This window comes from Lithobates pipiens, unplaced genomic scaffold (assembly GCF_037356315.1).
Source record: "Lithobates pipiens isolate NorthernLeopardFrog02 unplaced genomic scaffold, aLitPip1_a1.2 Scaffold_8, whole genome shotgun sequence".
NCBI classification, from domain to species: Eukaryota; Metazoa; Chordata; class Amphibia; order Anura; family Ranidae; genus Lithobates; species Lithobates pipiens.
The window spans coordinates 502377682-502395264 of record NW_027507903.1 but is presented as its reverse complement, the minus strand read 5'-3'; the positions used below and the strand labels follow the sequence as shown (position 1 = coordinate 502395264).

The following is a 17583-nucleotide window of genomic DNA, read 5'->3' as shown; positions in this document are numbered from 1 at the left end:
AGAGCTGCCTGGTTTCTTCCTGTTGGACCCCCAACCGGCACCGAAAGGCTCCTTAAATACATTGAAAAAGCTGCCTAGCTTTGCCAGTGTTTTGTAAAAGCTTGCTGTGCAATACTCCTCTTATATAAGCTGGAATTGGTATGAACAATGCCTAAGACTGGATTCACACCTATGCATTTTTGGTGCTTTTTGCATTTTTCAGATTTGTACTACAGTTGATTTAACATGGTTTACTATGGGACCCGTTTTGTAGTGCAAATCTGCAAAATGCAAAAAGCACTAAAAATGCATAGGTGTGAATCCAGCCTAAGCCCTTGTACACACGGTCGGACATTCTGACAACCAAATCCGTTGGATTTTGTCCGATGGATTTTGTCCGAAACTGTTGCATACACACAGTCGGACAAAGTTGTCGGAAAATTCGATTGTACATAATGTGATGACGTTATTTCGTTACGACGGGACTACGTTCAGGCTAGTAGCCAATAGCTTTGGTCTAGGAATTTGATCTGAGCATGCGTGGCACTTTGTCCGTCGGAGTAGGCTACACATGATCGGAGTATGTCCGATCGGAGCATTTTGTCGGAACATTTTACGGACAAGTTGGAAAACTTGGTCCGTTGGATACTCCGACGGAAACAGTCCGATGGAGACCACACACAGTCGGATTATCCGACAAAACGGTCCGATAGGACACATTCCGTCGGAATCTCCGACCATGTGTACAAGGGCTAAGACAGAACAGGTCAGCAATACAAGTTGGCAGAGGTTAGAACCTGACCCTTTCATATCTAAAACCTAAACGGAAACTATTTTAGCCAGAGATACACTTTAAGCTTACCCCGTTTTCCAATATAAATGTTATATTCGTTATTCATTATCTATTAGGCCTGATTCACACCTATGCATTTTTAGTGCTTTTTGCATTTTGCAGATTTGCACTACAGTCCATTTAACATGGTTTTCTATGGAACATGTTCTGTAATGCAAATCTGCAAAATGAAAAAAGCACAAAAAATACATAGGTGTGAATCCAGCCTTAGCGGTGATGGACAAACGGGTCTAGCTGTATCTGAAGCCCATTCAATTTCACCTGTTTTAAATTATCTGCATCAATCCACCTTTCAATTTAAAGAATCCAGCTTGGTATTTTTTTCCAATATCATCAATGTAAGTGGCTTAAGGGCCATTTAGCCACTCATGTTTGTGTCAGTTGAGCATTCGTTTGGAAAAATGGGGTGGGTGTAGCAGCGTTCTTAAGTAAGTATTGGTTTTATCCAAATGACTTATTGCATTATAACAAATGAAACCTACATTATAATTTATATTTGGGATAGTATTTTCTTTAATGTGCAGCTTCAGGCAGCAAGCAGTGTCAATCAGTAAACTGCTCATGCAATTCAGGTACACAGTGCAGATGTGCTAGAAGGGTATGTGTAATAACAAACATAAAGCTGTAAAGAAGCAGACAGTATAGTCCACCTTTTGCAAAAAAAAAATGTATAAAAGCACTCACATTAATAAAAGAAAAAATGTGCATTTATTACATTTTTGAATTGAATTCTGCAGATCCTTGGATCGAAAATTAGTGCATCACAGGTGCATTGCACAGGCTTCTGCATTTTTGTGTGCGTCCAGCAGCAAGCATCGCAGGTAATTGCTGTCCAAACGGCCTGCGATTACCTGCGATTACCAGCAATTACCTGCAGCCACAGATAGCTGCGGAATGCAGAGACCTGTCATTAAAGTGGTGTTAGTCCCCTGTGTGAATGTTGCCTTAATCCAAGCCTCAGGTCTGTTTTAGATGTGTGAACCCACTCTTATAGGTCTGTAGAAAGTAACCAGTGGACTATAAGTGTGGTGACTTCACTGCACTTGTGCTCCATTGAGATCTGCAAATCCCTCTGTGGTGGTCAAAGGGGCTTGTAATCTTTCTGTACACAGATCCCCATGAATGGATAACATGGCTGTGCAGACAAAGCCACTCACAGCCAATATAAAGCTTCAAGGAGAACCATCTTGCAATTTGGGTGAGGGTGGGGGTGGGGATGAGGGCAGCTTGAGGGTTGCGGACAGTGATGCCAACATCCCAAAGTGAAATTTACTGACACAACGCAAAAATTACTGACAACAATTTATTTTACTGAGACAACACATACAATTTACTGACCTATCCATTTTTTTACTGACGCTTAAAAAAATTACATAAAATGACAATTTTCAGTGCAAATGTCAATATTTACACTACAGACATGTAGCTAGTATGATTTGCAACGTGTGTAAGGTATAACAAAAGGCAAAAAACATATTTCTCCTTTTTCACGAAGGCCAGGTTAATATAACCTAACACAATGTTCCCTCTTACAGAGTCTGCAGCGCTCCCCCTTACATCACAGTCCAAAGGTGCCCCCTTACATCAGAGTCCACAAAGCTCCTTTATGTCATAGTCTGGAAAGTTCTCCCTTACATCATAGTTCCCCTTTACATCAGAGTCTGCAGGGTTCCCCCTTACAGTGTACAGTGACCCTGACCCTAATGTAAAGGGGAACTCTGGTGTAAGGGGGGGCATTGCAGACCATGATATAAGGGGGAAGGCTGCTGTAAGGGGAACTCTGGTGTAAGGGGGAGCGTTGCAGACTATGATATAAGGGGGAAGGCTGCTGTAAGGGGAACTCTAAAGAAAGGTTTTCTATGGTCACCAGAGCCCCCCTTGCATGAAAGTCTGCAGCATTCTTCCTTACATTGTGTTCCGCAGTATTTACCCTTTACATCGGAGTTCCCACTTATATCAGGGTCAGGCAATGCAGTCAGTGTCAGTTGTGTCTAGTTTATGCAGTACACAGAGGTGCTCTCTGTACATATCCCAGCCCTCTCCCCAATCTACAGCTCCCCCTTACCTGCCGAACCCTGTCAATATCCCCTTGGGGTGTCACAGTCAGACACCTTCAGGCGGCACTGAAGCTGCCATGTTCCTGGGCCCCAGGCTCGGCTCTCTTTTTCATCTCTGGGCAGTGTTGAGGGGACGACGGGCAGTGTGCGGCAGGTCACTCAGAGCCGGCTGCGCCTGTGCTCATGAGGGAAGGAAGGGAGGTTGGGGCATGCGCGGTTCCGAAGTTGGCCCGTGGCCATATTTTTTTTATGGGCAGGCGCTGTTCGTAACGGAAATTTACTGACAGTGTAAAAATTGCACAATTTTTACAAACTGTCTGTAAATTTATGGACTGTTGACAACCCTGGTGGGGAAATATTACTGTGTTTTAAATGACGCCCTAAATATGGATGTAACATGAAACATGGTCTCAAAAGTAAACTGAGCTTTTAAGTATATTTTGGAAATTAAACATAATGGTCTGCTGCAATGACATGTACCTCTGTGCCTGTACAATGACATTGCTAGCTTCTGGAGGTGTCTGTCATAGGTTCTAGCTGTCTTTCAGCACCTCAGTACACCAGATTTTCCTTAACCTACCTAATGCAGCTGAGTACAGCTAAGACCTCATATATACTGCTGCTGTTAAATGGACATTTAGAGGCAGTTGGACACTTTCTTCGACTGCCCCTGAACTCATCCAATGTTATCTTATGTGTACATGTACACAGGTTCATTTAATGTCGTTTTTAGGCAGTTTTATAGTCTTTTCTTTGAAGGCAAAAAAATTAGTTCAGACGCCCAAGTTTCCGAAAGTTTCAGATGCCAAAAACCCGTGTTTAGCTGCGTTTTGTTTACAGGCGTTTTTTTTTCAATTTTTGGCAATTTTGAAAAAAAAAATAAACAAATATATATATATATATATATATATATATATATATATATATATATACATATACATATACATATTTTCAAACGCTTCTAAATGCAAACACAGCATGTAAATGTGGCAAAACTGACGTTTTAAATGTGGGTTACTATCTGTCCAGTTAAATCGTTCAGGAGAGGTTGTAAAAATGTTCCGTGTACATGAAGCCTAAAGGAGGTAAGATCTGTGTAGAACAGGATAGCTAAACAATGATGGTGAGAGAGAAAAGCCGATGAAGGCATCATCAGGGGAGCTCTGTCATCTCTGTGAGAGGTAATACATACCTGGATGTTTAAATATATACAAATAGTGCAGCACTACCAATATTTTACACCAACAATCATCCTCGTGTATTAATCATTCCTAATTGGCAATAACAAAATAAACATAAAGAAATGATGTCCATCAATCTCTGTGTGCTTCTTTCAAATCCACCACAAATTATTATTGGCGATTTTTTAATTGCCGATTAGGAATGCTTAACACATCGGGATGATATATATTGCTGTAAAATATTGGAAGCGCTGCACTTGGTGTATATTTTTTAACTTGTTGGTATGGGGACACATAGTGTGAGCCAGCTACTATAAAATATCATAAGAAAATTAGGTGAAGGAGGGCAGCACAGGGGTATTTTCACTATATAGTCTTTTTTAACCACTACAATACAGGGCACTTTCACCCCCTTCCTTCCCAGCCCAATTTTCAGCTTTCAGCGCTCTCGCTCTTTCAGTGACAATTGCGTGGTCATGCTACACTGTACCCAAATGAAATTGTTATCATTTTTTTCGCACAAATAGAGCTTTATTTTGGTGTTATTTATTCACGACTCCGTTTTTTTTTTTTTGCGATATAAGCGCAAAAATAGCGGAAATTTGGAAAAAAAACTATATTTTCTTTTTTCTATTTGAAAAGAAATCCAATAAAATCAAATTTTGTCATAAATTTAAGCCAAAATGTATTCTGCTACATGTTTTTGGTAAAAAAAATTCCGTTAAGTGTATAATAATTGGTTTGTGTGATCACGGACATATGTACGCAAATGATCATGTACATATGTGTGCAGGTGATCACGTACATATGTGTGCAGATAATCATTGGGACATGTGATTTTAGTGGGACATATGTGGGGGACATGTTTTTATTATTAGGGACATGTGTTTTTATTATTTGGGGACATGTATGTTTTGGGGACATGTGTGTTTTGGGGACATGTGTGTTTTGGGGACATATGTGGGGACTGTGTTTGTACTGTGTGGTGTGTTGTGTGTGTACACTACACTGATGATCAGTGAGTAAAAAGCTGTAAAAAGCAGCCCATACTCACTGATCATCAGCCGGCTGCAGCGATCTGCTCTCTTCTCCTCAGCGGTGACTTCCGTGTGAGGAGAGGAGAGCCGATTGCCTAGCAACCGGCTGTTTGTTTACATCACATGACGGCCGTGATTGGACACGGCCGTCATGTGATCAGGAGGGCCAATCACAGAGCCCTCCTGCCGATCTGAGATGTGCCGTGTCCGGGTGACACGAGCACATCGGGATCGCGCCGCTGCGCGGGCGCGCGCGCGCGCGATCCCGCTGCTCCTGAATGACGTTCCCAAACGTCCTATCAGGAGCAGGCGGCTCCCACCCGGCCGTATATACGCATTGGCCGGGTGGGAAGTGGTTAAATATCTGGAAGTGTTAGGTTATGTTTACTGTGTCTCTGAAAAGTGTTCCGCAATCGGATTTGTTTTTTAGAGGTATTTGATAAGCCTTTTTTAACCCTGTAAATGTTGCGCCACCATGCTGCAATCTTGTGCATTGTACGTGGTTGTGGGATGGTTGCAGGACTATCCCATGCACTTAGTACTACTAAACCCAGGACCCTGCATTCACTATATCTGGTCTCCCACAGTACATAAATCATGGAAATACAATAATTTTAGTAAATATAAACTTCTAAATACCTTTTCTCATCAGCAGAATATAGCAGTCTTATGACTTCTATCAGTGTTTGGTTAAAGCTTGTAGGAGGAGTTTTTTACACCGTACTAGCTGTTCTTTCAGGATCCAGGACCCTTGGCCCTCTGTCCGGACAGTGCTGATTGGCCTTGTGCTGATCTTATGCACCCTCCCAAGAAAAATAAAACTCTCTAGCAATACACACCAGACCGAGCATGTGCAGCCTGATTCTAGGATCTGAGCATACAGGATCAAATAGCCTTTTTACACAATGGCGAGGATTAACCCCTTAGGTTGCACAGTGAGTATAACAAGCATGCTTTACTGCATATACAGATTGATTTTACTGTTGTGGGTCTAGTAACACTTTAAATGCATCGCGTTTAGCAAGTGGTAATGCCTGTCAAATGCAACAGGGGGTTTAATTCTTGATGCAATATACTGCCCCATCCACTGCCTTTACAGTTTAAAGCGGTTGTATAGTCATTTTTGGGACTTTTACCTACAGAAAAGCCTATAATAAGACTTACCTTTAGGTAAAAAAAAATATTCCCCTCGCAATGTGCCATTGACTGCAGCGGCGCATGCGCACAGGGGATTCTCGGCTGAAAGCCCGGCAGACGCCAGAAACTGCCGGGAAGAAATCTCCCGCACGCATGCGCGGGAGTGACGATATCACGGCTCCGGCCACTCACAGCGCCAGAGCCGGGATACCCGGAAGAAACGCTGAGGGAACATGTCAGCTCCCTCGGCGTGGATCAGGCCAGATGTCGGGGCCTCGTTCTAAGGTAAGTATTTCATAATGAGCTAGTATGCGGTACATACTAGCTCATTATGCCTTTTCCTTTGCAGGTGGGAAAAAAAAATCAGCGGGTTCACAACCACTTTAAGGAGGAGCGGTTGGTGGAGAGCAAAAAATGCAGCATTACCATGTTTTTTTTTATCACCCCGCAACCGCAAATTTAAACAAGCCCGTACATTTACATTATATTTAGCATTCCTAACTTAGCATGCTTGTAGGTAATGTTAAAAAAATATTTTTTATTTAAAAATATTTATAAATAACAAAAAAATGGAAATGAAAAGTAAAATAAAATATACGTACACATTACCTACTTGCATGGAATAACCATGAAAAATATATCTAGGTCCACTCTAAGTTCGGTCGGCCGATTTCCAGGGTCCCTGATAACACATCTCAGCCAATATCATAAACACAATCTCTCTGTACTTTGAGTCCTATGGGAGAAAAGCACATTATATGTGTTTGTTGATGTTCCCTCATGTGACTGTAATCTCTTTTACAGACATTTCTACCGTGGGGCTTTGCTAGCTTGTCTGACAGTAAATGTATTAGGAGTTGCTGAAGAAAAATGGCTTAGCTCTTCTCAGAGATGGATTCTCTGTAACAAACGGCCTTGATGACAACACGGCATAAGAGAAGATACAAAGGGCGGAGAGCAACCACAGACGACTGTCTTTTTGTGTCATTGTCATCATGTTAAGTGATCCTACCACTACCTGATGTAAATAAACAAGAACTCTCATTGAAACGAGGATAAAAGATTTATACTTCGCTGAAAGGAATTCCACTCTAATCCTTGTGTGACCCTGGGTGAAAGTAACACTGGAGTTCGCAATCCAAATCCAATCTGATTGCACAGTCTTTCTACAATTTGACCTGAATCAGCCTTTTGCAGTCTATTTACATTAGAGTAGGGGTGGGGAAAGCAGCAAAAGTAGCCAATAAGGTGTATTGCTGTAAGAAGGGCTGGTAGGAGGAGAGTGCAGAGTGACAGATGAGCTGAACAGTGTGCTGACTCTCCTTTCTCCATTCACAGGGTGACCTGTACATGAAAGTGAAACAGCTGCAGAGAAAGATCTAGAAATGGTAAGCACCTTCACAAATAGTCCATAATCGGAAGCCATGCTACATGAAACAAGGCATGCCGCTCAGTCCAACACGCAACCACAGCTGTTTCCCTTTCATTTACAGGTCACCCTGTCACTGCCCCCCCCCAAGCCCACCCTTTTTTTAAGCCAATTAGAACCTCTGACTCTAATCATGTGCTTAAAAACAAAACAAAAAAAATTGAAGTCAATGCGCCCGGTGTTCTGCTGAGAAAGGTCCCCCCGGCGGATAATGACCCCCCTGTACTGCGCAGGCGCAGTGCTCGCGCAGTACGAACCACAACGGAGCCGCCTGAAAATAGCCGAAGATGAACAATGACCACGACATTGTGCCAGACGCTGCCATACGCTCCTGATGCTCATGCAACTCTGCAGGGGGCGGGTTTATTACTGTTATCTTGCGTAAGGGGCGGATGGCTACAGAAGAGGGCTAATTTTAAATTGATGGGAAGAGCTGATAAGTTGGGGGTGGTTTTATCAATAAACTACAGGTCTTTGCGGAGCGTGTATTATTCTTAAAACCACCCCTAAGTTCTCAGCTCTGCCCATCAATTTAAAGTGGTTGTAAACCCTTACAACACACTTTAACCTACAGGTAAGCCTAGATTAAGGCTTACCTGTAGGTGCTGCAAATATCTCCTAAACCTACATGGTTTAGGAGATATTTACAATTCCCTGTACATGGATTTCTCCTGCGTGCACACGGGAGCCGACAGTCACGGCATGTCGTTTAATGAAAATGGCACGACGAGTACATCGCCGCATGCGCACTTTAGAAGGGTCACGTCGTGCCATTTTCATTAAACGACATGCCGTGACTGTCGGCTCCCGTGTGCACGCGGGGGAGTGACGTCACGCGACTCCGGCCAGTCACAGAGCCGGAGTCCGTAACCCCGGAAGGAAGATGGACGCTTCGAGCCGGCGAGGAAATCGGGGACATCGCTGGCTCCTGTGTCAGGTAAGTGACACATAATGGGCTACTATGCGATGCATAGTAGCATAGTAGCTGCATAGTAGATGCATAGTAGCCGATTATGCTTTGCCTTTGCAGGGAAACAAAGAGGAAGTAAACCCATCAGGGTTTCGGCCTCTTCTGTAGCCATCCGTGCCTTACACGATATAAAAGTAATACACCCACCCCTTGCAGAGTAGCACGAGCATCAGGAGCGTGCGGCAACATCTGGCACAATGTTGTGGTCATTACGCAGGCGCGGTGTACAGCTGACTCACAGCTGTTCATCTTCGGCTATTTTCGGCGGCTCCCTTTTGGTTCATACTGCGCAAGCGCTGCGCCGGAGCAGTACAGGGGGGACCTTTTTCGGCAGGACACGGACACCCTGCATGTAGATTAGGGGCCGGGCACATGGATTGGGGGGGCCCTGCACTCCATATCGATGGGCAGCCACTGCTTTTGGCTATTGTTTATTGCATATGGCGGTCTCCTAGGAATTCATGTTTGTGGGCAGCTTGAGAATTCACAGGTACTACTGCTCACCTGTCAAAAATAAATGGGTGTGTTGTATTGTAGCAGAGCAAGATCAGCTGTTAGTTAGATATAGGTTAATTATTACATATTGGTGCAGGCTGCTGTTCTGTATTTTTTCTTTTACACGTTGTGCTTCCACAAGGGAACGGCTTAAAACCTTCTCACACATTTCTTGCCATTACCCATAGGAAAACAAGTGCTGTACATTTTCTTGTAGTCGCCCTTAACTGATCCATCACCCCCTCCCCCAACTGTACAGACTGTAAGGTGACAGAGAGGGTAGAGGGGGGGTGTGAAGACCAGAGCCGGGCGAGGATGGCTGAGGCGTCAGCTGCTTACAGAAGAATAATATATATATATATATATATTTGGGCTGTTACTGATTAAAATTTTCATGTTCGATTAAGCGATTTTTTTAATCGATTAATCTACTAATTTTGATTAATTATAACGCACATACAGATCCAACTGTTAAAATACACCCCCCCCCCCCCCCCCTTATGCAAGCTGGACACTAAAGAATTTTCACAGAATTCAAATAGCAATGGTAAATATGATATAAGTGCAGCGCAAAAACAATAAATAAAATAAATAATAACAACAGAACAAATAATAATAAATCTGAAGGCAATTAAAGAGATGAAATAGCAGTCCAGAGAGACAATAAACAACCAGATCCACAAGTTATTCCACCGGTGCTGATCCACACTGAATTATCCCAGTTAACCACATCCATATTTACCATCACTGTCCGGTGACATCACGGACATCAACGTCACCAGACCCCTTCCCCTTCCCTTCGTTAGTAGATGGAGGCACTTGGGGAAGGGGGGAGGAGTCCGGTGACGTCGATGTCCGTGACGTCACCGGATCTCTGATGGAACTCCCTGAAGACCCGGAAGCCGGCGGAGAGGTGAGTACCGATCAAAAGAATTTTGATCAATCAAAAAAATTAACGATTAATCGAGGAGTTAATCGTTCATTTCCACAGCCCTAATATATAGTATATATATATATGTTTAATATGTACATTCTGGGAGAGAGAGAGACGAGAGAGATGTGCAGTATTCTTTTGCTCTGTTCTTTCTCAGCACTTAGTACTGTAAAGCCGGTGTCCTATCATATACTGTCCCCCATTGGATAGTGTCCACTGTGTACTGCGCTTGCGCAGTACACAGCACACACAGATTCCGAAAATTCCCGAACATGAACGGCGCCTGCGCCGTGAGTCCAGGTTCTAGCCCCACCATCCAAGTGGACATAGAGTAGGAATATAAAAGAGCCGAGCGCAGCGAGGCCGAGCCCGAAGCGCGGCGAGTGAAGCTAGCCCGCGAGGGGCCCTCTAAATTTGCCAGCCCTATGTCTGCTTGGATGGTGGGGCTACCACCTCCACTCACGGTGCAGGTGCCGTTCATCTTCTGAGATTTTCCAAAGCTTCTTCTGCTCCGTACTGCGCATGCGCAGTACACAGTGGACACTATATGATGGCAGGACACTATCTGCCAGAACACCGGAAAAGGAAATATTCTATACTAGTATCTATACTTTTCTGATTTATTCCTTCCCTTCTTAAATTGTATCTATTAACCTACCTTCTATCCTTTCTTCTCCCCTTCCATACTTCTCTGATCTCGGTATCTGCATTTCTATACACCTTCGATATCCTTCTAATTATCTGTATATCCCTCTATCTATCTATCTATCTATCTATCTATCTATCTATCTATCTATCTATCTATCTATTTATCTATCTATCTATCTATCTATCTATCTATCTATCTATCTATCTATCTATCTATCCCTATATTATCTATCTATCTATCTATCTATCTATCTATCTATCTATCTCTCTATTATCTATCTATCTATCTATCTATCTATCTATCTATCTATCTATCTATCTATCTATCTATCTATCTCTCTATTATCTATCTATCTGTCTATCTATCTATCTATCTATCTATCTATCTATCTATCTATCTATCTATCTTCCATTGTCCCCCTGGCTGTCTTATCATGCAGTGACATGTGGTAGATGAGTAAGTGTCATGCAGCCAGCTTTGCCTTTGGCTTGTGTTACAGTATCAGGCTAAAAATAGAGGCCCAGCATTATACTTTATTTACATTGTATTCTTCCAGTGTCTGGCTGGCATGTTTCCATACATTCAGGAGGTGGCCTGTTACATAGTTACAATGCAGACAGCTGACAGCAGTTCACAGAAGTGGATGTAGAATAAAAGGAGAATTACAGGTCATGTTTTATCTAAGTAAGCAAATGAGTGTATTTGAGCAGGGCCCAACCGCAGTACCCATCCCTTTTAACAATCAAATGGCTGTTAGAATTAGAGAATGAGGCCCCTTTCACACAGATCGGGTCCATCTGTCAATTTTTCAGGCGGACCCGAATGGACCATCCATCCGTTGCTCTTTATGGAGTGGCGAATGTCAACGGACATGTGACACCTGCCGACATCCGATTCGATCCTGTCCACTAAAAACAGATGCATGGGGATCTGTTCCCCATCCGCCTGCAGATCAGATCGGATGACGGTCTGATGGACACAGACAGGAGCTCTGTTTTGATCCAACAGCCCATAAAGGATAGCAGGATGTGTCCGTGTTTTCTTTGCATCAGCGGAGCAGACACAGACCACCTGATCAGTGGGGAGATCCCCTGCTGAGCAGGCGGATCGTTTGGCGGACTCCACCGGTGTGAAAAGGGCCTTACCGTAGAATTAGAGACCAAATTTCTTTTTCATTTTGAGGGAGGGTTATAACCCCTGTCATTTTTTTTTTTTTTTACATCTGTGTCCCATTGAGGAGATGACAGGAACTGACAGGTGTCCTAATCTCTATCCATTCGATCTAAAAATGAAATAAAAATTGCCTTTAGTTATACTTATTTATTAAAGTATACTGACTGGGCAAACGGGCATACAGTTACAATGCAGAAAGCCTGAGTTTTGTTTTGTAAGCTTGAGAGAGGAAGCAGTATTAGTAAACAATGACACAATAGGAATCTTCTGTAAAATAGTCAGAAGACAAGGCTCATTTTTAACCATCAGTGACCTACAGGTCTGTGGTTCTGCTAGGGTCTCTATTACTATAGCCTGAATATTTGAACATCATTCTAAGTCCAGTGTTTGCCATACAATATGCAAATTCCACCCATTTCCTGAAGAACCAGCTGAAATTTTACTTCATGTGTGGTCCTGTTGCCACCCAACATCTTTTAATTGAAAAATCGAAGTAGCCAGATGAAAATTTTTCAGTCGTGGCAAATAAAATACATTAAGAGCAGCAGGAGATTCGTCCATCCGTGCTTTATAGCGTGGTTGGAAAAATCTGTTGGATTTTTTTTTTTATTTAGCCCAGAGAATGAACAAAAAAAGTGTTTTAGGCCCCTTTCACGCCAGCAATCCGTTCAGGTCCACCTGTCAGTTTTTTAGGCGGACCTGAACGAATGCGCCATAGACCTCTATGAAGTGTCGGATGTCAGCGGTGACACGTCCGCTGACATCCGACCCGCTCCGATCCGAAAAGTGTGACGGAGGAAAGAACTAGTTTTCCATCGGTCTGCGGATCGGATCGGGGGACAACGGACTCTGTGGTGCGTCCTCCTCCGATCTCCCATAGGGGAGAGCAGCGCTCTGACAGGTCCGCCCCTGCGCAGTGTGCAGAGACAGACCTGCCATCTTCCTGCTCAGCGGGGATCGACGGAGCGATCTCCGCTGAGCAAGCGGATGTTCATGGGGCGGATCAGATGAGGACCGACTACAGAGTCCGTCTTCACCCGATCCAATTCTTAGACAGATGGAAAAGTAGGTTTTTGATCCGTCACACTATTTCGGATGGGGCAGGTAAGATGTCAGCGGACGTGTCACCGCTGACATCCGACATTACATAGAGGTCTCTGGAGCATCCATTCAGGTCTGCCTAAAAAACAGGCGGACCTGAATGGATCGTTTGTGTGGAAGAGGCCTAAGATTGTATGGCCAGCTGAAAACTTTTCACTGTAAGATCAGTTAAGCTTGAGATATGCTTGGGTGCCTACTTCTAAGACGCAGCATACGTAGAGCTGTAGATTCCCAGTGGACCAGCATAGCCACATGTAATAAATGATATGCCATACCCTGGGTATATGTGTGATATGGGAGTGAAGGTAAAGTAGTATGCTGCTGGGGTCAACTGGTCAGCAAATGTACAGTAATGTATTTGTATAATTTGACAAGGTACAGTAGGTAGATGCTGACCATAGATAATGCCTGAACAAAGATGGCCAGATTCTCTGAGGGAGAAAGGAAGATGAAGGCATTGCCTGGGAAAAGGATACTGTGATTTCTTCAAGTGATAATAAACACATGTAAAGCTGGCTATACATGGATCGAAATTTGGCCAGTTCAGCAGGGACCAGCCGGATTTTGATCCATGTAAGGGCAGGCTGATTGTACCCAAGTTGATCCATCAATCGCTTTGGGTACAACGAGCCTGTCAGATTTTTCTGCATGTGATTATTGCCACCAGCTATAGCTGCTAGCAGTAATTGTATTGTTGGCCAGGAAGGCTCCCTGAGACCCCTATATAGACAATAGGGAAGAAGAAGAATTCCCCCATCAACACTAAAGCCGGGTACACACTACAGTTCCGGTCGGAGCCTCTGTACTAACCGTGCAAGGTTAGTTCAGTGATCTCCCCCATTAAGTGTTTTGATAGGGGGACGGTCCCCCTGCCAGAACACCCCGATCAGCGCTCTCTGCTTTTGGCCTGAACAACCGGCCTCTGTCGGACAGACCAACACACACACAGGCCAAATGTCAAACAAATCAGGGTAGTTTACTTCCTCTTTAAGCCAGTGTGCATGGACCCAATCGCTTAACTTAACATGGAAATATGTTATGGCTTGGTCTTCTTTTATGGTGCACTATATTGTTATTTATACATTTTTATGCCGTACAAGGTTGCAATGTAGGTAAAATTACATCTTAATCTTATAATTAAAACGGCACATAGCATGCGCCTTTCAATATTTTCTTGAGTGTCTCGGGAACCCAACAGCTAGCAATCTAATATTCAAATAATGACTTCAGGTAGGAAAGTCAAGGGCTAGCTTACTCCTACTTACCTTACTTCTCCTCACTATTGGTGACAGTGGCTATCCAAAGGACCAACAGCAATACTCTATTTTCTTGCTTGATTTTTTATTTTTTGCAGTTGCCACTCAAGGAAAAAAAAAAAAACAACAACAACATAGAACGTCAGCTATGGTATGAGGATGTTTTCATTCTTACTGCTGGTGTGTAAATGCAGAACTTAAAAAAAAAGAATGTGACTGTTTTTATGTAGCCTTAAAATCAGTTCTAAATATACATAAATATACAGAGCGATGAAACAGATGTTTTCTTTTTTTAATAATGTAAACTAAGGAGAACAGATTGAATATTTTTTCTGTTATTTCAGTTGAGTTATTCTTTTTTTTTTACGCTGTCTCTAATTTTAGGACTTGTTGCTAAATATGTGCAGCATTAAGGGAAGTATAATGCAATGCATGATTTCCGTTGTATCATAGCTCTAAGGACAGATATGGACAGATATGGGGTCAGAATCCACAAACAATCTGTGAGCAAGGACATCTCTGGCATCCAGAACTATAGTCAGGAGGGAGGGAAGGGAAGTGTGTGTGTGTGTGTGTGTGTGTGTGTGTGTGTGTGTGGCTGGATTGTCACAGCCTATGTTACATCACTCCCTTGAAGCAGATGTGGGGACGATGGAAGATAAAACATCACTGTCTAGTAAGAAGGTGGGTGCCAATGCTGACAATGTCATTGTTAAGACTGTGAGACTAATTGCTTGCTGTATATTTGGGTCCTGGATATGGGTATTTGTTTCGGTGATAGTTGGCAGATGGGCTGGCTTGACAGTAATTGTGTAGTTGTTCAAAAACTGTAAGTCCCAGTACGCCCAGCCAGGTTCCATAGCAACTTGATAACACTATGGGTATTTGTCATGTTTCCATGATTTTCAGGGAGTTATACCCTAGGCAGATACAGTATAAAAGACATATCAATGCACTGCAGTCTGTAATAAAATCAATATGTAAGTGTATTTTTTAAATATCGGCAGTGTAATCGCCTGAATTCGACCTGTAATCACCCGAATTCGACCTGTAATCAGCTTCTTGTAGTCCCTATACAGAAGAGCTGATGTACAGAGAGGCAGAAGAGAGAAGAAGCCAATTATATTATGTGCTCACAAGAAGCATGCTGATTGGAGGAGGGAGCCAAGTCACAGGGAGCTGAGCTCACGACTATGCTATTTCTCCTTTTACTGTCCAGTCACAGGTTGGAGGGGGGTCCAGGACCACCTAGGCTCAGAGGAAGTGGGATGAAAAAGGAATGGCCGTCAGATTGAGGAGCAAAAAGGTATTTTGGAGAAAATCTTTAGATCAGGGGTGGGCAATTCATTTTCCCAAGGAGCCACATGAGAAACTGGGACTGTTGTGGAGGGCCAAACTTAATTCTTCTCAGTAAAATAGTTTTGGACCCAAAATGGTCTGTAAGTATGTAAACATATAGAAAAACAAACACCTGATGCTAGTAATAATAGACACAATTGCTCATGAAACAGGTCTCTTCACAATGGGCGGTCAGAGGGTGGTAAAAATGGGTGACTAAGCATTTCTTTTATCACGCCACAGCCACCCACCCGAACTGTAAAATAACAGCCAGCCAGGGCTGTTCACATTGCTGCAGCTGCAGCATTTTTAGCTCAGGCTGCAGAGTTAGATAAACACTGCTTCTTGTCAAAGTCTACCATTGAGTTCCATAGAGCTGCACCCGCTTTCAGTGCGTGTGATTGCAGCACGATAGTGCAGAATTATAGGGTTAGATCAGGCGGAGAGAAGGCAATATAACACCTCCTCATTGCCTGTCAAATGCCCTCTGAAAAGCACTGTGACTGGAAGGAGACAGCCAGGTGCACAGCTCCTGGAGTTTGCAGCGTGAGGGCGCTAACACAGGAAGAACTTGGCCAGATGGCAGAGTGGCAGGAGAGCCTCAGGGCATATCCTAGGCAATACTCTCCCACCAGATCTGAGCCTTCCTGCTCTACCGATCAGCTCCTCAGGCTCTCTCCTTCCAGTTCATGCAGCTCTCCATATGGATATCTGTCAGCATGTCTCTCTAAAGCCTCGTACACACACTTAGATTTTCGCACGACCGAACGTCCGTTTTTTGTGGCATGCTAGTCTTATGTCGAAAGTGAAGAGGTTACTCACCATATGAAAATTTTCGTACGACACAATACAACGTCAGACATGACATAATGGGGGTTATTTACGAAAGGCAAATCCACTTTGCACTACAAGTACAAACTACAAGTGCAAAGTGCACTTTAAATTACACTGAAAGTGCACTTGGAAGTGGAGTCGCTGTAAATCTAAGGGGTAGATCTGAAATGAGGGGAAGCTCTGCTGATTTTATTATCCAATCATGTGCAAGCTAAAATGCTGTTTTTTATTTTCCTTGGATGTCCCCCTTGGATCTACAGCGACTGCACTTCCAAGTGCACTTTCAGTGCAGTTTCAAGTGCACTTTGCACTTGTAGTGCAAAGTGGATTTGCCTTTAGTAAATAACCTCCAATGTGTTGAATAGTTTTGTATGTATTCTTTTATTTCTGAGCATGCGTAGTCTTGCCTCATTTTTTTCATACAAAAACCATACTAATGACATGAAAATCGGACGTTGAGTTCATATTCAACAAAAAATGTTATAGTCTGCACATCTAGCTTTTTTCTGACGAAAAAGTGGAATCTGCTGTCGAAATCACCGTTCTAACGATCCGAAAATCGCCAGACAACTCGTCGTACTCATTTTTCCATCCGATTTTCATATCGTGTGTACGGGTCTTTAGACTCCAAGTGAGGAACCTGGCAGGCTCAACATGGCATTCTGACAGTGGAGGCATCGAGGGCCGGATAGGGACAGCCAAAGGGCGGAATGTGGCCCTAGGGCCACAATTTGCCCAGATCTGCTCCAGATGGATGGTGAATAATGCAGCAAAACTTGTTTTTATCTTTTAACAACAGATTGAATTATTGCCATGTGCTCATGTTGGTTGAATATCTACCTGCATTACTTTGTATTTTCTATATCTGCCTGGAGTTTAGTTTTAATGATTTTTTGTGACGTCACTTGCTAAAAAAATTTATTATTTTATATATTTTCCTAGATTTCAGAGTTGTAATGGAAAAACCTAAATGTATATGTCACCTCCTCATGATGGTTTTCTGCATGACCCTAATTCTGAACCTGCAGAAATAGACACCAATGTGTTCCCAGGTTCCAAGCAGCACTCTCTCTAGTTCTTGTATCAGTATGTATCTCAGTGCAGAATCAAGTGACAAGAGTCTGCAATCCTACTGAGCATGTAATTGCAGAAGCTTATAT

The 17583-nt window shown here is 43.1% G+C and overlaps 1 protein-coding gene across 2 annotated transcripts in view; it reads left to right on the top strand.

Moving 5' to 3' along the window:
* The window catches only part of DGKI (diacylglycerol kinase iota), a 542650-nt gene that overhangs the window by 57801 nt on the left and 467266 nt on the right, over window positions 1-17583 (top strand). The window contains exon 1 of one of the 2 annotated variants that reach the window (XM_077469236.1): window positions 14816-14935. The exons of the other annotated variant lie outside the window; for it this stretch is intronic. Coding sequence (XP_077325362.1) covers window positions 14892-14935 — 44 coding nt within the window. The 5' untranslated portion in view covers window positions 14816-14891. Of the gene's footprint in view, window positions 1-14815; window positions 14936-17583 lie in introns of those variants that run through there. 2 annotated transcript variants of the gene reach the window in all.